The sequence below is a fragment of the Saccopteryx bilineata genome, chromosome 2 (assembly GCF_036850765.1).
Source record: "Saccopteryx bilineata isolate mSacBil1 chromosome 2, mSacBil1_pri_phased_curated, whole genome shotgun sequence".
NCBI lineage: Eukaryota > Metazoa > Chordata > Mammalia > Chiroptera > Emballonuridae > Saccopteryx > Saccopteryx bilineata.
Window position 1 is genome coordinate 75,488,735 of NC_089491.1, and position 21,145 is coordinate 75,509,879.

At 34.7% G+C, this 21,145-nt stretch overlaps 1 protein-coding gene across 11 annotated transcripts in view; it reads right to left on the reverse strand.

The window, feature by feature from the left end:
• NFIB (nuclear factor I B) overlaps positions 1-21,145 on the reverse strand; it is a 241,171-nt gene that overhangs the window by 13,495 nt on the left and 206,531 nt on the right. For 4 of the 11 annotated variants that reach the window (XM_066257264.1, XM_066257260.1, XM_066257270.1 and 1 more), the window contains 4 exons: positions 19,212-19,396; positions 14,998-15,163; positions 11,649-11,731; positions 1,022-1,110 (listed from right to left, as the gene is read on the reverse strand). In XM_066257264.1, coding sequence (XP_066113361.1) covers positions 1,022-1,110; positions 11,649-11,731; positions 14,998-15,163; positions 19,212-19,396 — 523 coding nt within the window. The remainder of the gene's footprint in view (positions 1-1,021; positions 1,111-11,648; positions 11,732-14,997; positions 15,164-19,211; positions 19,397-21,145) is intronic. The other 7 variants (XM_066257269.1, XM_066257267.1, XM_066257261.1 and 4 more) reach the window with 6 other exon arrangements.

The window sequence follows — 21,145 nt, forward strand, 5'->3', positions numbered from 1 at the left end:
AGATGAGCCCGCGCTCAAGCTGGCGACCTTGGGGTCTCGAACCTGGGTCCTTCCGCATCCCAGTCCGATGCTCTATCCACTGCGCCACCGCCTGGTCCGGTGGACATGTTTTTAACAGAGGCATGTTCAGTACAGAGAGGATGACAATCACAGCAGAGCTGGAAGATCATGTTGGCTCTACTTTTGATGAACTCCTTATGGGATTACCTCACTCTCTTCTGCAAATTTTTATCTCTTGTTACATATGATTATACCATGAATTTTAATTATTTAATTTGTCAAGTTGACAAAACTTATTTTTTATTAAGATAGTATGTAAGATACTGATGTGGCACGGATTACTTTCCAAAGCCAATACATGAGACAATATCAAAACTAGTTCTGAAAATAAAGTTTTAGAATCATTTTCTCAGCCAACCAAATCAAGTCAATTCTCACTGACTCATATCAATGTACTAACAGAAGTTAAAACTTTATTTAAAACAAATTCCTTCTTTAGCTATTAATTCCAACAATGTTCCCACTCCTGAATTTATTATGAGTGCTGCTAATAACAGTAAATCGACTAATTTGAAATTTTCCTTCTAGCTTTTCTCCTCTGAAAGGGGAATAAATAAATAGTAAAATGGCTTCAAGTTAGCAGTCCAGGACAGAGCTGAAAGGAGAAGAATCTATAAATGTGAAAACCCAATAGCTAAAAAAAAAAAATCTTCCCTAAAACCGATTTCATATTTCAGGTCCTCAAATCTAAGTGTAAAATTGTCCCCCTTCAAAAAAAATATTGTTTAAAACATTTCATAGCACTTAGAAATTACAATAATCAATCAGCATATGGTATAATCCCAAATTACTTTAAAATTGTATTTACAGAAGAAATAAAGGAGGAGGGTAGGGAAAGAGGAATGGTATAGCCAAAACAACTAAATTTTTAACATTGTCTATAAAACTAGTTAAAAACAAACACTATAGCTCATGTAATTTTTAAGTGTAAGTGTAGGGTTGGAAATAATTAAAATGTTACCTTTGCCAAGTAATTCCCAATGTATCCTCACTGGTACTGGGGTATAAATGCCTGCCGTTTTGATTCATGGTCCAGTCACAAATCCTCAGCTGTCAATTGAAACCTAGCAGTCAGATATGGATCGAGCAGTACTACAGTTTTTAGTATTTAAATGAACACATGCAAACTAGTACTGTACATGGCATTAACCTTACTTTCCCAAGAGGCAATTTAAAGTAAAAAAAAAAAAAAAGCAAAAAAAACCTTATTCTGAAAAAGCAAAATTCCTAGACTCTTTTTTAGAAAAAGCTATTGCAATATGCTTCTCTATTAATTAAAGCATACAAGAGAAACAAGTGCTTAGAACATAACAATTAGCCATTATTAGAGAACAAATTGAGCTGCAATAAAAGCAAACGTTAATGTTCAATAGAGAGATATATATTAGAAAAAAATTAAAAAGCTTTTTTTTAAAAAATGCAACACACCAAATAATCTGCACTGAGTAAAAGAATAACTTTAACTTTAAGCATGCAGTTTGCAAAAAAATAAAAGACATGCAGTTTAGAGAGGAGAAAGGCCCCACCTTTTAAACATTGCCCCTGACTTATATTTAGAAGCATCAAGGTATTCAGTTTTAGATGTTTACTAACTTGTTTTACTCAAAGTGGCATTGTTTTGAAAGAGTTGATAAGAATTTCTCCTTTTATTTTAAATTCACAGTCATGACATTTAAAATACTTTAACATATCTGAATAGAGTGAGGAATGCACTGCATACAAGCTGAAACAAATTCTTCCCAGATCTCTGAATCATCAGCTCTGCCCTTCAGAGATTGTTCAAGTAACCCTATCCAGCTCTGTTTGGTTAACAGCTGCCCTACAGTGCTAGCAGATTTGTTGAAAAGATATACTGCTTATTTTTATGCTTAAGAAAGTAAACTTATCTGGCTTTGGGAAAAAACACTAGAAAATCGTGGTTTTTAATCTTTAGATAGCTATGCTGTAAATTAACTGCATCTTGCATTGAGAGGAAGACTTAACAGCACTCCGCTCAACCTTGCATGCAGTGAGAATTCTAAAAGATGATCATTGGAGCCAAAGTGCCTTTAAACTTATCATAGATTATTTTAATCCTTTCTGATAATGTTATGGCTAAAAAAATTGGCTATTAAGAATCCTTACTTTTCTTGCTATACTCTCCAGTTCCTACACGTGCTAAGTAAAAATGATTCTGGATTTTTAGAATAATTGTTTCTGCTCATTTTTTCTACAGATCTATAAGGCTCCAAAATACCACCCAAAACTTCTAAAACATTTTTTTAAATTATACTGATATTTCAGGTAAAAGTAATTTGAAAATTTAAAGAACTGAAAAAAATCAGTGTAGACAGATAAACCGATAGATATGTAGATTCTGCTCAGGATATATGTCATAAAGAAGCCATAAGTCAGTAAAGAAGGTAAATTAGAATGAAAAATATTCTTAAAATTGATCATAATACTTGCATAAAGGAGAAAATGCATACTTGATTAGTTTTAAATCAAACAGACAGCAAGCTTTAATATGGCAAGATTTTTAAAAAGTTCTCAAATTGGATCATCTAATCACAAGTGCAGTGTAATGGGACAATCTGAAATTGTTTTTCCCCAGTAACAGTAAACCAGTTAACTATTTCAAAATGCTTCTTTTTTTCTTTTTCTTTTTGTGACAGAGACAGTCAGAGAGAGGGACAGATAGGGACAGACAGGAAGGGAGAGAGATGAGAAGCATCAACTCTTCATTGCAGCACCTTAGTTGTTCATTGATTGCTTTCTCATATGTGCCTTGACCAGGGGGCTACAGCAGAGCGAGTGACCCCTTGCTCGAGCCAGCGACCTTGGACTCAAGCTGGGGAGCTTTGCTCAAACCAGATGAGCCCGTGCTCAAGCTAGCGACCTTGGGGTCTCGAACCTGGGTCTTCAACATCCCAGTCCTATGCTCTTTCCACTGCGCCACCACCTGGTCAGGCCATAATGCATATGTTTTAAAAAGCAGTACTATGATGATAATCTCAACACTTTTCAAGAAACTTGACTTTGTAGAAAGATTATCAAAGGGACCACTTCTTGATTCTTCTCTAGTCAGTGAAAAACCTAGTTTGTAGTCAATTAAATATTCTCAATAGGGAGGGATATATTTAGGCATTAGCCCATATAATTCCTCTAATTATTAACTTCAAGTTAGTTTCTTTGGGGCTGTCAGGTTACACTGAAGTAGTTTTCAAAAAACACTTTTGCAAAGGCAGGTGAATCTAACTATCACTCACTGGCTTTTACTCCCATACTGTAGACATGATATGTTTCCTTGGAAGGATGCATATGTAAATTGTATTTTATTGTTCAGGTTGCTAATTTTTTTGTTTATTTGTTTGCCATACCAAAATATGTCAAGTGGGTTACCTTTGGCCATATGTGAAAAACTTAAAATCAATGTATTTTTTGACTTTCCTTTCCTGACAGTCTCAAAGGGGTTAAACCTCACTACAGCTATTCATTTTCATCCTATTTCAGATACATACAATAGGAGTATTTTCTCCTGAAATATATATACTTAAGAATATACAAAATGACCATAATGTATTTAACAATAACTTAAGTGCCAAAGAAATTGGCAGGATATTAGTTAGTATTGAATGAATTTCTCTTCGGTTACTGAAAATTTTAAATATAATTTATTATTTATACTGTGAGCTAGAATTGTCAAGATTTTTGAAAATTTCTGAGGAGGCATGTTTATACATGCTTATATATATATTAAAACTTACTTAAATCAGTTTGCTTGAGCAAGAGCCTCTCCAAGTTCTTTTAAAAATATATTAATCATTAATTTTTTAAAAGACTTTATTTATTGATTTTAGAGAGAGGTGAGGGAGAGAGTGAGAGAAAGAGAGGAGGAAAAATGGGAAGCATCAACTCGTAGTAGTTGCTTCTCATATGTGCTTTGACTGGGCAAGCGTAGGGTTTTGAAATGGTGACCTCAGCATTTCAGGGCAACATTTTAAACACTGCGCCATCACAGGTCAGGCTATTTATTACTAATTAATTTTTCATAAAGCAACTTTGAAATAGTAAACTGCTTGATAAAGATAAAATTTAAAGGTGACTGTATGGGTAAGGGAAACAATTAAATTAGAAACCTCCTCTTCATTGAAGATTTCCTTGTTTGACCAAAATAGTCCTGCCTCAGCAAATTTTTAACAAATTCTAGGTGATGGAAGGTTAATACTGTGTTAATAGGTATAATTAAGCATCTTTTTGTGGCATGTAAACTAATATTGGTATTTATATAATTCAGTATTCCTAACAAAAAAAAGAATTTTACATTACGCTTTAAATAGATTTAAAATAATAGGGGATAATGTTATTTGAGATTGGTGTGGTGATTCCTCAGTTTCTATCCTATGAGAGTCAGTGTTACATAATTTAGATGTTAATTCTTTTTTTTTTTTTTTGTATTTTTCCAAAGTGAGGAGGGGTAAGAAGACAGACTCCCGCATGTGCCCAACTGAAATCCACCCAGCATGCCCACCAGGGGGTGATGCTCGGCCCCTCTGGGGCATAGATCCACTGCAACCTGAACCTTTCTAGCACCTGAGGCAGAGGCCATGGAGCCATCCTCAGCGCCAGGCCAACTTTGCTCCAATGAAGTCTTGGCTGACGGAGGGAAAGAGAGAGAGACAGAGAGGAAGGAGAGGGGGAGGGGTAGAGACCAGATGGGCACTTCTTCTGTGTGCCCTGGCCAGGAATTGAACCCGGGACTTCCATATACCAGGCTGACGCTCTACTGCTGAGCCAACCAGCCAGGGCCAATGTCAATTCATTTTTTTTGTTAAATTTTAAAACTTGAATTTTGAGTCATATGTAAGGTTTAATAACACTCAGTTTTTTCAAGTATTTTCCCTCACAAAATAAGAAATTACCCCCCCCCATAGTAATTAAATTTAAAATACCAGGTGCAGACCAGTTTAGGAATTTAGTCTGTTAAAGTTCTGTGTATGTGTAGGGGGTAGTAATTCTTATTTATTGTAACAATATAGACTCTTTGACAGATCTCATCATATGTATATTCTTGCAGAAATACACACTCATATAAATCATTTTAATTCTTTAATTTGTACACACGTACTCATATAAAATTGATTATAAAATCAAGGTAAATCAAAATTATTTATGCCCAGAATTCCTAAAGAAATAAGGAAGTAAAATTCTCCTCCAAAAGAGCTATGAATAAAAGGGTAAGGCTGAAATAGTCTAGATAACTACAAGAGAAGTGAAGGTCAAGATTTCACTGCGCATGTTCTTAGTATGGTGGTCCACAGTCTCTGGAATTAGAACTTTGCATCTCTTCCAACTCGAATGAGATTGTTTCAGAAAAACAAGGATGAGGACCATGTAGTTTCCCTTTAAAAACCTCCTAAGAGGAAACACATAAGATTTGGTTCATTATTCTTTCCTATACTACACTCAAATATGCAGGTAGATGATAGCCATAAAGAATCACTATTGCTTGTGATTTCAGAATAAGAATTGATTTATTCAAATGAGGGCCCTCTATTGTTATGAACTGAGGCTTTTGTTAAATGCTTAGCAATTAGCTTTGAGAACAAAAGAAAGAAGGTAAGCAAAACCTACTTTGCTAGACTCAGCAAATAGTCTGAAGTACAAACAGTCCCTCTCGATGACAACAGCTCTCAGAAAACTAATAAACCATTAAACTGTAAACAACATAATCAACACAGGCAAATTTACCTTTTATTTTTAAGTTTACAAGTGACTTCAAGGGAATATCTTGAAAGGTGAGTTTTATGTTCTATTAAGTTTCTTCATTTTTCTAGATAGCCTCAAGGGAACAGACTTAGATTAGTAGAATTTTATTTTATTACTTTGATTAATTACCTGCCAAAAAAAATAGGCCTCTGAATGAATAGGATGTGGCCTTACTAAACAAGCAAAATGGTCATAATAAAATTATATGTGGGACACACAACACATTTAAAAAAAATGATATTCAAGGTCAGCCTGGTATCTTATAAAGTTACTTCTAATGTCAATTTCTGAAACCCAGGCTTCTTGATGTTTAATTTAGTTAGACTGTTACAATTAAATTAAATTGGTATGTATAGTGCATGAACTAAAGAAATATTACTGCCCATGTCATACAGATTAGATAATAGATTTTATTTTTAAGATGGAAGCTATTTTAACTTATAAAGTATAAGATTTCAAGGAAGCTTAAAGATTGGGTATTTCAACTTCATTTTCTTTTCCAAAATAAGGATATAAGACAGCAAGGTTTAGAAACTTCTCTGAAGTTAGACATTGCTTGTTCCTGTCAACACTAAAACCAACCTCCTGCCTCTGATCCCGGTTCTCACCCAGGACTCCAGTTAGCCCTCACTGTTTCTTTTCCTACCATATTCTTCCAGGGTAGCCCACGAATATTTAAATTTACAATGTCTACAATTATAACCTTACAAACTTCCTCTACTTCCCTGATTCAACTTAGATCGATCAAAGTTAATGTTTTCAGAAAAGATCACTTTTCCCTTGTGATTTTGTTGACTGGAATTTAAGGTGTCAGTAAATATAATTTTATTTTTACATTAAGAGTTTATTTGGATATTAGCCTTTGATAACCAGAAAAGTATATTATGGAATAAATGAATGAATGATAATAGATCAGATAAGTCTTTTTTTTTAATTGAAGAACTAGCCCAAAAGCTAAACATTTGTGTAGCCATTATTTTGACTGAAACTTCCTTTAAATGTGTTTCCTTTCCAACCAGCATATGTGAAAAGTGACCTCTTATCCATTTACATACCTACCCAGAAGTCATATGATAGGGTTTTGCGTCAAGCTGTCAATTATGATAACAGACACAATAAGAACAGCCCAAGTGTTGATAGCCTGCTTCCTGACTTCATTGAAAAGTTTGTTGATAGTCCACTTGTGTCCTTTCAATTGCTTGCCTACAATAAAGAAACTACCTTTCAGTGGTTTTCATGTACCTAACTTTGTCTTTGCCATTGCATTTGCCAGGACAGATATTATATAGAGGTTTCAATTAATATATTAATTTTTTTAAAAATCCTACTGGGGCAATTTATTTAAAGGGCCACTTGATGTAACAGAAATTTTCAGTGTAATAAAAAGTACTTTCGAATTCTAGTTTCAAAATTATATTAAGAAAAGTGTTCAAAATATTTTGATATATGGTAGTCCAGTAACTGAAATAGAAATAATAGCATTATGTAGTCATGCAAGAGATGGAGCATGCTGAAGCTCAAGCACCACTAAAGTCCATGCAGTTGTGATCAGTAATGCAAGGACCTGAGCTGATCAGGCCATTCATTCTGTAGCTCTAGTAATAAAGAGCATCTATAATCACGAGATTCTAATTTTGAGACTATAAAAATAAGCCTTGTGTCTTATAGATGAGAACTTCCATGACTTTGCTGTCTCACTTAGGAGAGGCAAAAGGGACCTACCACCCGTGCCATCTAAAGTCTCTACTCTGTATCAAGGTTTATATGCACTTCAATAACTGGTTAAAATAGTAATCTTTTACTGCCACACAAGAAGCTTCTTAGCCACAAAAGTTATTTTCAAATTCAATAAGGTTTTTTATATGTCACATTGATGTAAAGATTTATATTTTAATTATGACCTTGCACTCAAATATAATGTTAATAATCAAATTAACTAAACTGTCTTATAGTGCCAAACTTTCTATGACAGCAAAGAAAAAAGGCCTGCAATTTAACAAATTCATGATGAGGAATTGGTTCTAATTCAAGTAAGTTGTCTCATATTTGTCATTTATACTAAAATTGTTAGACTATAAAATAATTTCTGTATTTGCTAAGTACAATCTATCACTTTGCTAACAATACAGCTCCTCTATTCTTAGGGACAAAACTTAGAAAATGGAATTCCTTCACTGCCTATCATAAAGTGCAGAGTGTTTGCATGAAATATAGGAGAAAAGGAAACACCACATTTTACTAAACTTCTATGAAGTTATAAAAGAGAGGAAGCCTTGATACTCCTAAAAAAGTTGCAAATCATAAAAAAACATTTCTCAGCAGAGACTAAATAGTTCAGTTTGCCAAAGCAGGACCCATGAGTTCTTCAAGCCACAACACCATTTTCCAATAGAAAAGTTAAAAAGAATGAAGCTCCAATTGAAGTCCTGAATTTAATTTCCTCCATCTCAATAGTAAATGCATGAACTAAGCCAATCATCCCAAAGACAGTCTAGTTCCAGACCTGGAACAACACTCAAGACTATCTAAAGAGATAAAAGAAAAATTTAAAGTCCTGATCAGCTGTCATAAGCTGATTATTATGACTAATTAGAATTGCTTTTACTATCATATTATCTGGTTTCCATGAATGTTTTTTGAAATATTCTTCATGATTATGTGTTTTATTTTTTTAGATTCAAATGCAGTGATAGGTGAAATTCCTGAGTCATAAAAGACCTAGTATTTCAGTAATAATCACTATCAAAAGGAACACAGAGATGTATAATTCCCTATAACAACTGCATGTATACCAAGTTAATGGCTATAAAAAAGCATTTACTTTTAGTATTCAGATTTGAAAATATGAATGTATTACTCTTACAAGTGGAATACAGGATTAATTTTAATATTTTTCATCTCAACTTAAGAATGCCAATAGTCAATGCCTATACTAAAAGCTCTGCTTTAGTGTCATTTTGTGGAAATATTTTCGTTATGATAATCAAAATGATTCAGCAATTTAAAATTTATTGCTATCTCTAATTTATGGAGAGTATATAAAGTTCTTTTCTAAGAAAAAATAGCACTCAACAATGCACATCAATACTTTTCATAACCTAAAAGGATAAATCTTTATAAAGCAGCCGCCAATGAACTGAAGAATGGACCTGGTGACAATATTTATTCTTACGAGGTCATGTATATGAAAGGCTATGGGGGATGTTTAAAAGAGCCCTCTCAGACTAAAACCATTGCCTTTCTAATTCCGAATTTCTCCTAGCTAATATAAAATGATTGATTACCTTTATTTCATGTACCCCTTGATTTTCCTTTTCATTCATCATTGGGTACTTTAAACCAAATGCATTTAGAACCTGCTGCTAGAAGAGTGGTCTCTTTTAAATCTTTGTAAAGTAATGAAAGGACACAGTAAATCAATCTCATTTCTGCTGTAGAAAAGAATAACCTTTACTCTACTTAAGTCATTTAAACTGTTTCTGTCCCTCTGTTCCTGGATAGTAAACATAAAACTTCATCTTTATGATTCTTTCAAAATTTAAAAGAATAAAAGTAGTAAGGTTTTTAACAAGAGGCTTGCTTTAGTAATATACATGTATAGTACGATATGCATATACATTCATTTTCTTCATGTGTCAAAATTGTAGCTCATTATGGATTTGGCACATTGGGCTTCTTAAATTCAAAAAGTAACACTAACTCATTCATTATATAGAGAACAAATTATCTGTCTGCATGGTATTTAAAACTGAACATTACAGTTTTACCTATGAAGCTTATATACTGTAGTTTTTTACTTCCAAGGATCAACATATTATAAATTCCATTAATATTGATCATATTTGATCAGACAAATCACATTTATATTTTAAGAACTCTAACTTGACACTGTCCACTTAAATAATAAGTTAGTGGTCTTTGATAAAAATAGTTCCATAAATACATATATATATAATATATATATATATACACACACACACACACACACACACACATATGCTTGGAATACTATCTATATTAGGACTCATGTTTTCATGATGCTTCCTAAGTTTTCTTGATTTATCTTTGGATATGTGAAAGGAGACATAACTTTAATATAATGAACTTTTGTGATCATAATTACATAAGGCTCTAATATTAGTCATAAGTGATAAAAGAATTAAAGCTTCCATAGGTTAGGCAGGGCGAGGGAAAGATTGTTTTTAAATGCATGGAATTGGTTATAATATTCTAAATGTGTTTGGGGCAAAAGGTTTAAATAATGAAGGCACATTTTTGTGAATTAAAAATTAACTGGAAATTAGAGATGTGTCATAAAGAATAACGCAAATCCCATGACAAAAATATTTCCAAAAATATGTGAAATGATTTTAAAAGAACAAGTTTCTAAACCTATAAATCCTACATATGTAAAAAATAAAAGAACACAATGAACATATACATTTGTCAAATAGAAGCATATTATAGTAATTATAACACATTTCATATTATAGCAATTTTAGAGGTGAAAAAAGCAGCATTCCAGAGAATTATGTTGAAAAGCCAATGGCTGGCAAACCACTAATTATTACTTGGTATTTTCATAACTGTGTACAGATGTTTTCAGTTAGTTCTCACTCTTTTGTTTTGTTTTGCTTTTTTTAAAAAAAAAAAACCTGGCAAAACGTCAAGTATCTTGAATAAGCTATCATCTTTATGATTTTCTCTGAACTCTGCATGTGGTGACCTTTAATGTATGCAGTCTGGCATCTCGGTCTGCAACTAGGCAGGACTTGAAACTTCCACAGAAGCACAGTTAGGGTAGGTAGGCAATAAGTATAAGCTAGGTGGACAGGACTAGAATAAAAGAAGCCAGCATGAGTACCTGTGCAGGCTTACCAAATAAGTAAACACTCACACATGTGCACATACAACGTAGAAATGAAGAGCAAGTTAGTTAATACTAGCTCTTTCTTATTTATTATAGCCTATTTTTCCCTATGTAATATTTTGCACATTGTTAATTTCCAACTGCTCTGCTATCAAAACTTGAGCGTAGCAAACATATGCATCACAAAATATATTTAAATTCTGAAGTGGTTAGAATTATTTCTGTCACCCTGTAACTGGAATCATGGGATTTCCGCATGGGTATGGTCCATGCTTTGGACTGTGGCTGATTTGTTTATAAGCCACCATTAATCCTGGCTGTATATTTTCACAGTCTGGGTAAACACTTCATTTGCATTAAATTTACAGCATTAATGAGATGTGAAATTTAAAATGCTACTTGAAACATAAATGATGAAAGAAAATAGAACAAAAAAAAAGTGTTTTATCACATCTGAAATCAGTAAACCAATTTAAACCTATTAAAATAGGAATGATGTGTCGCCTGAGATTTTAGCTTCATAACTCATCTTCCTGGACTAAAATACCAAAATGGGGAGTAAAACATCTGGAAAATATGAAAGAGCTCAAAAACACAAATTGTGTCCTGCTTTTACTCTAATAGGCTTTTACATCAATTTTCAATTTTTGTCTTTGGAAACTATAGGCTAGCTAGTACATCTCAACAGCAAGTAAGATAGAAAATTGCTGTTTGGCTGAAATGCTGTTATTCATGAATGTTGTTAATACATACTACAGAGATGAAAAAGGTCTTGAGCCAATTTGAGAAACCCTGTTCAGAGAGGCAAGAAATAAAGAATAAATGAGAAAATAATTTGGAGAGTGAAATGATCAATTTGTTTCTCAGAAGCCCCGGAGCCCGTCTGAGTCCAGATCTGAGAGGCAGAATGGAGGAAAGCACCAATGCAGAAGCGTGGCTACACCATCACACCTGGGTGAAACTTGCCCACCTGTTGCTGATGTAGGAAGGATGGGTCTCTTGGGCTTAGTCCCACATATCGATTGGCTTGAGATGTGCCTGAAGCTGTGTAGGCTGATTAAGGAAGAACAAAAACAAAGATAAAAATTGTGAACTATCAGAATGAACACCCTGTCCATGTAAAAGAAACCCAGAGAAGTGGGACTTGCAAAAAAAAAAAAAAGTGTCTCTATTTCTCTTTTGTCAGAGTGAACACTGAGTAATATAAAAGAAGTGGTAGTTGACCTTAAGTCAACTCCTTTATCCCCCTCCCCAAAACTCTTTCCAGTAAATCATATCCCATCGTTTGGGGCTGACATCTTACACTTACGTGCTGCAGTTAGTCCTGCAGAAGAACCAAGGACTGGCGCAATAGAGGGGCTCTTTCCCTGTATCTACCTTTTCACTAGATACTAATTGTCTAAAAATGGAATAATCAATGATGATCTATGATTCTAAATGTAAAAGCAGACAAAGTCTGTCAGGAATAAGTGGAAGCTTTTAATGACTGGACTTAAGCAGATGTGCTTGATGATACAGGATGAAAAACGTCCTGCTTAAAAGTCTCACAAAAAAAAAATCTATTATTACTAACATGAAGGAGAAACCTATTTTTATTATATCATATAGAATGAATTAACTCAGTGTTTTATTTAATAGAAAATTATCTTCAGTTTGATAGAAATGGGTGATGGACGGAGACTTGACTTGGAGTGTGAACACACAATACAGTGTACTGATGATGTGTTGTAGAGTTGTGCACCTGAAAGCTGTATAATTTTGTTAACCAGTGTCATCCCAATACATTCAATAAAAAAGGAAAAGAAGTTCAATAAGTGTTTTTGAAAAAAAAAATCTTTCTTTTCCATAAGCACAAAAAGTCTATTTCTTGTGACTGGTGTTGATAGCATCTTATAAATAATGTCCACCAGCAAAATGCATAGAGTGAATATGCCCTAAATTATATGGCCTCACCTTGCAACTACTCTTTGTATAGGTGCTTTTTGGTACCGAGTTAATTCCCCCCACAAAGAAAAACAAACAAAAGACAACAACCAAAAAAAAAAATCCTCTCTATTCGTAAAAATTTTTGTTTCTTTTTCACAAGCAAAGAACTAGGGTATCTTCAGCAATCCCATTGCTCCATGTCAGATTAAACAGAAGAACAACTAAATTTGCACCATTTATGTTACATTTATAGGTCCGAAAAATCTAATCATTATGTTTAGTTAAAATTCATCAGATTAATGAGGAATCCAGACATTAATTTTAAAAAGGCTTTAAAAAAAAAACAATATATACATTCTGCCATGTTCATTAGAAGAACTGCAGAATTTGATCTATTGAGGATTTTTTAAGTCTACTTTTTAAAATAGAGAAACTGCCCACGATTCACCTTTTAATTATTCCTGGATAAAGGGCCCATGCAAGGGCAGCTAAATGAAGCTGCTGGTCCCTCGTATCGAGGTCTTTGGAATTCAATGCACAGCACAGACAGCTGTACCTCCCATTAGAGAGCTGCACCAGGTCTGTGCTACCCGTTCTTTTTAGCCATGAGAAGGAGGTTTCCATAGCCTCTGTGTTATCCTCAACTGTACCGGCTTACCAATTCAATGGCCAGTTTCTCATTATCAGTGGTGTCTGGGAAGCTGGAGCTACAAGTTTGTTTCTAGGAAAGAAAAATTACACACTATATTTCTTTACTGCAGGAGTGGAAACGGGACTGATGCAGCCATCCTTTGAATATTTTGCAATTTTATTGGTAAAATCAGATCCCTTTTTGATCAGCCGGTATGTGAGTGTAAGAACAATTAATTAACAAAAAGGCTGATGTACTCTCATAAGTGAGCTGTAATAATTTCGGTCTGATCTTCCCTTAATCTCATCTATTAATATCATTTGATCTTTTATTCTGTGATAGTTTGTCATCTATTTGTACAAAAATATTTGTTTTCCATTTTCTTTTATTTAAATAGCTGACTTGTTTGTTCAAAGATGCTAAAGCATCCACTTTTAAAATCTGTATGTATTATTTTAGTGACTGTAATATACATAGCAAACCTTTAGAACAAAACAATTTTTAGGCTTCTCTGAATGTGTCCCATCCATCTGTGCATTCAGGAAAGTGTTCACTAGTGTAGGACCCTCTACCAACAACCCAGTTTAACTAAGCACTAAAGGGTTACTGATGGGGAATTATAAGCCTATATGGACTTACTAGTTTCTGGGGCCTCATGAATTTTGAGAAAGAAATGTTGAATTCACTGTAGACTCTAAGTATTGCCCAATTTTCTTGTAGGTTCCTGCCTAGGTTTTCAGAAAGCACGAAAAATAAAGAACCTTTTTCTAGTGGCAGAGGACTAAAGAACCAGGGGCACTTCCAACTGGCTCTGTCATTTCACAGAGGAATTTCCAGAGGACGGAGATTTTCTGGCCCTAGGTAAGATAAGAGAAGCTCTGAATTTAAGATAAAGCATGTATAATTGATGAGGAGCTTGCTAATTCCTCCTGACTGGCACCTTATCCATTCTGCTCTATCAATCTGTGCACACTAGCTCCAGTTCTAGGAAGCTGGTAGCTTGGATAAAGCCAACTAAAAAAAAAAAAAAAAGCTGTATAATAATTCCTTGTGTAAATATTCTACGCAAAGAAATCATTTGAGTGATTGGTATGTGCTATGTAAGGACACTGGCTAAATCTCTTGACATTTAAAATGTTACGGCCATGATTAAAAAAAAAATCCATAGCACCTGATGTACTATAATAGGCATAATAATTTTAAAATAATTTTCTTTAAGTTGAAGACAAAGAAAAGTGCAGGTAGCTTACATGTGCCTACTCCTAAGCTCTGAGATGTTTGCTGCGCCCAACACTGTGGGACTGTTCTCACAACGACATAACCTACAGTAGTGCAAACATGCAATTATCTCTCAGAGGCGCAGATTCAGTCTGCCTTGTGAAGGGGCTTCATTCCTATAGGAATGCTCCCAGAAGTAGCAATTATCTAATCTCTCTTTGGGTGATATCAAAACCTTCCCCACTGAGTTATGTTATTCAGTGCATTTTCAATGTATACCTTGAACAAGCAGACATGACTTATTATTTTTGTTATAGCTATTTACTCAATCAAGCTTCTCCCTTTTCAAATAGGATCCACTGATTTAAATTTGATAAGAGAGAGCGTGTGACTGCCAGGCCACAGACATGCCTGCTGGTTCCATGTAAATGAGAAATCTCCATCTGGTCGGATAGCTGGAAAAGTTGCCGTGGTATCCACCTTGGATCAGATATCCAATGGTGTCTTTGATGGACATTTCTCATTTCCCTACAGAAATACTTACTGGTTGCTGTAGGTGAAGCTGCCTCACCTTCAGTGGATGTAGTGATGGGTTTAGTATCTGTCATGGTCAGGGTCACAGGTCGCACTGCACTGGGATGGGGAGAGGGTGCCAAGACAGGAGTGAAATGGCCAGGCACTTTCCCTACTACTTGACCACTGCTGTTAGGCTACAAAACAAAAACAGAATGCCGGGTGAAACAATCCAAAAAGCAGTCATCTTGTCCAACAACTCCACTCTGCACACTCGGCCGAGTGGGCCCTGCACACTTTGTAATCGCCACACACACACCCTCTCAAGTCTCAGAGAAGTTGATCAGTGGTTAGTAGTAATACAAATACAAAACAGCAGCATTTAAAAGAAAGTCTTCAACCTTCAAAGCCCTTTATGTAGCTTAACTGTTCTTACAACACCCCCAAGAGCCAGGTAGAACAAATCCTTTCATTTAATAGTCCAGATAGCTCAAGTTGAGACTTAAATGCTTAGCCCAAGGCTAGAATGGAAGTCCTTACTGAGTTTAGTGAGAATTAGAACCAGTGTTTCCTCTCTGCGCTTCATCTACTACAATGAGTCAGTTTGGGTTTTCATAACACCATTTTCACCTACGTGATAATAGCATTGATACAAGGAAGACAGGAATATCTAAGATACCAAACACAACAGACTGAGTAATTTCCATCACTTACAGACAAGGCCCATTCTTCTGCATAAAAACCTCTTACACTTGCTCATACACTTACACTAAGACACACACACATCAGGCAATTAAGATTCTAGGATCGCCCCTCAACTTTTGAAGATTTAATAATACCAGCAGATAGAATGGTATATATTAATATTTAGAGCATTGAAAATTTCAGATCCATACAATGATATAAAATGCTGAACCAGGTCTGACCTTCCACCTACAAATAAAAGGGTTCAAAGTCAATTAAAATGTGCTGAAGTCAAGCAGAGAGCAGTCAGATATAAGCTATTATTTGAGTTATCCTTCCATTGCTGGGCATGAAGAGTTACACAAAACATTTATTGTTGACATTTGCGGGAATTAACTGAGAAAATCCCCAGGACAATGATAGAAAAGATATTATCATCTGAATTTTAGCCTGGGGTACAAAAATAGTACCTGTGGTAAGAGACAAAATCCTAAAGGTACACTGTCTGAAGAAATACTTGAATGTATTTTTCTAGATAGAGAATGCTATTTTTAATTAACACTCATGTTGGAATTCTCCACTGCATAGTGTATATAACAATTTGCTAAGAGGGTATTCATACAAATATTTTGTCTTAATTATCTGCACTGTGAAAAGCAAAGAAAACAATGAAGCAGACTATTTATCTAAATGCCTATATATGTTACAAGTAGATATTTTTCAGAGAAAAATGTGGAATAGCTAGTAATATTTAAATACTGTAACTTAGAGACATGCACCAGTGCTTCACTTGGGTTCCTCAGAGGCTGTATTATTCATTCTATAAAGAAAATGGACTTCTTGAATATCCCGACAATTCATCATGAGTAATTTTAAGCATTTAACTTTATGTCAGGAAAATTGACCAGAGTTTCCCCTTATGGAAGCCTAAGAGTTATAGCTTAAACTAATTTTATTTAAAATATTCCATTAAATAGCATGACTGTCTCACTCTAATTGGTGCAGCAGCAATGTAATTAATCTCCAGATTGCTATTGGGGAGGGCAAGGCAGCTCAGTTGTTGACTTAACAATCAAAATAAGTGCAGTGCCGGAGGATACTGGGAAGGAAAAGTTGATTACAGGTGAACAAGTACTCATTTTTTCCCTCGTTTTAAGGTCTAAAATAGTGAATATTAAGAGTCCTATTTTAAAATGCAAATTAATTGGTTTAAAGGTAGAGTTAAATATCAAAGCAGATATAATGTTCCTTCAAAAAACAATCTGCAGTTTTTTACAAAGACCCATTTTTTTCCCTAAGGGGAAAAAGTTTGTTTCTAAAGTAGACCATCAACTTCTGGTTATTTGCACATTGCAAAAGACTGCTTTATACATCTCACTCAAGAAAGAACAGTCTCATTTTACCATTGGTGGGATGTTCAGTGGTAAAAAGCATTTCTAGATACTGTGTTCACCAAAAGAGTTTGGCAGTACCTACCTGGCAGCGTGGAACTGAAGAATGACAATAATGCCAAAAAATGCTCTGACAGAATATATCACCTTGCCCATTCTGCAAGATTTGTCCACTAGAATTTAATAGACATGAACCAACAAATGTTTCATTTAAAAATAATAATAAAGCGACAAAGAAAGAATGCCCAAGCCAATACAGTCAACTTTGCTGAAACTTGGGTCAGAAGAATGAGAGGGTTATTTCTTTTCAGTTTTCTACTAGTTCAAACACATGAAACTAGACTATAAAGCCTCTCTTTTAATGGCATTAATAGATGAACATTCATACTGTAGATATGAGAAGACATCTCATCTGAAGATGAAGTTGAACAGCATTAGGAAAGGATTATCCTACTTCATACCTTGCTCCTATTATACAAAATCCTGAGAGGAGATTTTTTTGTTAATTGAGATGAGAATAAGAAGATTCTCTTAGAAGCTGTATCTTTACCTTGAAAATATGAAAACTGAGAACAATACTGGCAGATTATTACCTAATATGTCCTCTTAACCGATAAAGAAATTGAAATATACGTAAAACAAGCACTGAATAATTAAAGAAATGTGTAACACTAAGGGCCTGATTTTAATTTGCATAATTTTTCCCCTAACAGCACCTAATTAAGACATCAGTTAAAAAAAATCCAATGGAACTCTAAGATTTTCCACACTGAATTAATGTTAAGGACTTTTAATGGATGTCTTAATTAGACTTTGTTATTCATGGAAATTCTACACAAATTAAAATCAGACCTTATGTGCACTGCTCCTAGCTGAGTCTAGCAGAATACGCTGTGGAACTGAGACTTTTGAAGCCATGCTCTAACAGTACGTTTAATTTCTAAACTGATATACTAAGATCCTCCTGTTTTATTTAGTAAGTAGTATTACAGTCAATAAAAGTGCCAAACCGTTTGGATATTTTCTTCTAAAATACTAATTGCTTAACTTCAAATTCAAAAGTTGAGAATGTAGCTTAATATTATTAGTCCACAGAGCTAAAAGAAAAGGTAACTTTTTAAGTACTCCAAATGGTGGTGGGCATGTTATTCAAAATAAAACATTCAGAAAGGACTGTTTTGCTCCATTTTTAACCATTATACTAAGACTAAGGGGTTTTAAAAAAATATTTCTCTGTTAAATCTAAATTAATATGCACATACTACTTACTGTATATGCACATTTTAAGAACTGAACAGCATTAATAACAGAATGTTTACGAAAAATCCCTCAGAGCACTGAAGGGAGTCTCCAGAATAAAGCAGCAAAGCCAAATACCAGACTACGCAATCATAATCACATGACAGATTTTGGATATTATAATTATTGATAGATCCAGTTTTGGCCCAAAGGCTATATCTACTTGCTGGTGGAAATTTTTCTTATACCAAATCTCTATGAAGCGGCCTCTCTATAGAAGAAACCACATGTTTAGAGAGTGAGAAAGGCACATGAGTCACTACACTTACACAATGAATCCCTAAAACCACTGCACAATGTTTACAGAAAAAAAAAAAAGAGGAAAAAAAGACACTTCTGGTAATGTCACTCATTATTAAATGTAGTCATGTCTGTGCAAAGAATATTCAAGTAGTCATCAAACATTGAGAATGTTTACATTACCAAAGCTTATTTTAATACCTAATAGTTAGTCTATAAATACAACCGTAAGTTCTTTTGTGTGTGTTTATTTTAGCGCATACCTTGCTCTTGCCTGAAATAAGCACTCTGTCTCTGTGTCAAGCCAGGTATTTCAGAGGTGTGAACTCCAGCTCAGAGCTTTTTTGTCAATGTACTTTCTGCATAAACTTTCTCTTCAGTCAATAAAAATCCAAAAACATCAAACCAAAAACATCTTCACAAATGTGCCCCTTTGGGGCAACACACTTCCTACCTGTCATTCAGTCACCTTTAAATAAAAACTTATTGAGTCACCAAGACACTTCCTGAAGATGGATTTCAAAGGCTTGTTGTTCTGCCAGACATAACTGTCTGAGTAAGCTCCACGTCTTAGAGTTAGACCTGTTCCATCTCCCTTAGGCTCTAATCTTATTTCCTCTCTCAATTTTACCTGGCTGGTTTGTGGACTGGATGGGTCATAAGAAGGTACATAGTTCTTCAGAGTATCCTGAGGATTCAGGTGGGGAGGATATCTGATTGTTGGATGAGAAAAGTAGCTTGATGGGGCTGGAGGAAGAATAGCCTGCGTTGGAAATGGCAACGGTGAGGGTGGAGGTGGAGTTCGAGTTGAGATGACTGCAGAAAACAGAAAGAAAAGACAGACTCATTAGCTGTTTTCTTTAATGTACCACACTGATCATAAAGAACGCTGTGATACTGTCAAAAAGGATAGCTACTCATTTTGTCCCCATGACTTAACCAAACTCTCCTAAAATAGGAGTTAGTCTTTTACTCTTATTCTCAATGCCAGTACTGCGAAGCCCACAAAGACACAACCCCACTCTAAGGAATTAACCACCTTGCTTTCTAGATCTAAGAATGATTAAAAAAGGAGTTTCTCTTTCATAGATTAAGCCAATACTTCATAAAACATTTCTTTAAGCCAAGTTACTCCCCATAAGAACACATTCTTTGATCAGGAAATCTTTGTCTCATAAATCCAGACCAACCCACAGCATTAATTAGAGGGAAGGGGATCCACAATTTTCTACCAAAATTCAAAGCAGAAGTGTAATCTAATTTTAAATAAATATTTTCTCTATACATCCTAGTGCATAGTTGGCCACAATGAAAGCCAATAATTAATAAACAATAATAACCTGATCATTGTATAAATGCTTATGAATATATGAACGTAGAGCCTGGGAATTCTTTCTCCTAATAAAAATGTTCCTTTCATAACCAAAAAAAAAAAAAAAGCTGTATTCTTTGCTGTATTCTTTTTTTATTTAGAAAATTAATTTTAACAGGGTGACATTGATCAATAAGCGTATACAGATTTCAGGCAAACATCACTCCATCATTTGAATAGTCAATTATGTTGTATACCCATCACCTAAAGCCAAATCATTTTCCGTCACCTTATATTTGTCCCACTTTACATCTTTCCCCCAACCGCCCCTCCCCCTCACCTAAATCTCCCTCCCCCTGGTAACCACGGCACTCTTATCTATGTCCATGAGTCTCAGCTTTGTATTCCACCTATGTGTGAAATCATACAATTTTTAGCTTCTTCTGATTTACTTATTTCACTCAGTATAATGTTCTCAAGGTCCATCCATGTTGTCGTAAATCACCCTATGTCATCATTTCTTATGGCTGAGTTGTAGTATTCCACTTTATATATATACCACATCTTCTTTATCCAATCCTCTATCGAGGGGCACTTTGTTTCCATGTCTTGGCCACTGTGAATAACGTTATGATAAACATGGGGGTGTACATGTCTTTACATGACAATGTTTTTGAGTTTTGGGGATACCCAGTAAAGGGCTTGTGAGGTCATATGGTAGTTCTGTTCTTAATTTTTTGAGGAACCACCATACTTTCTCCCATAATGGTTGTACTACTTTACATTCCCACCAACAGTGAATAAGGGTTCCTTTTTGTCCACAGCCTCTCCAACATTTGTTATTACCTGTCTTGTTGATAATAGCCAATCTAAGAGGTGTGACATGGTACCTCATTGTAGTTTTGATTTGCATTTTTCAAATAGCCACTGAAGATGAGCATTTTTTCATTTATCTGTTGGCTTCTTGGGAGAAATGTCTGTTCATGTCTTCTTGAGAGAAGTGTCTCCTCATGTTCTCCCCCCCATTTTTTAATTGGATTCATTTGTTGCTGAGCTTAGTGAGTTCTTTGTATATTTTGGATATTAACCCCTTATAGGAGCTGTTGTTTGCAAATATTCCACTTTTTTGGCTGTCTGTTTGCTTTGTTGTCAGTTTATTTTGCTGTGCAGAAGCTTTTTAGTTTGATATAGGACCATTCATTTATTTTTGCTTTCACTTCCCTTGCCTTTGGGGTCAAACTCATAAATTGTTC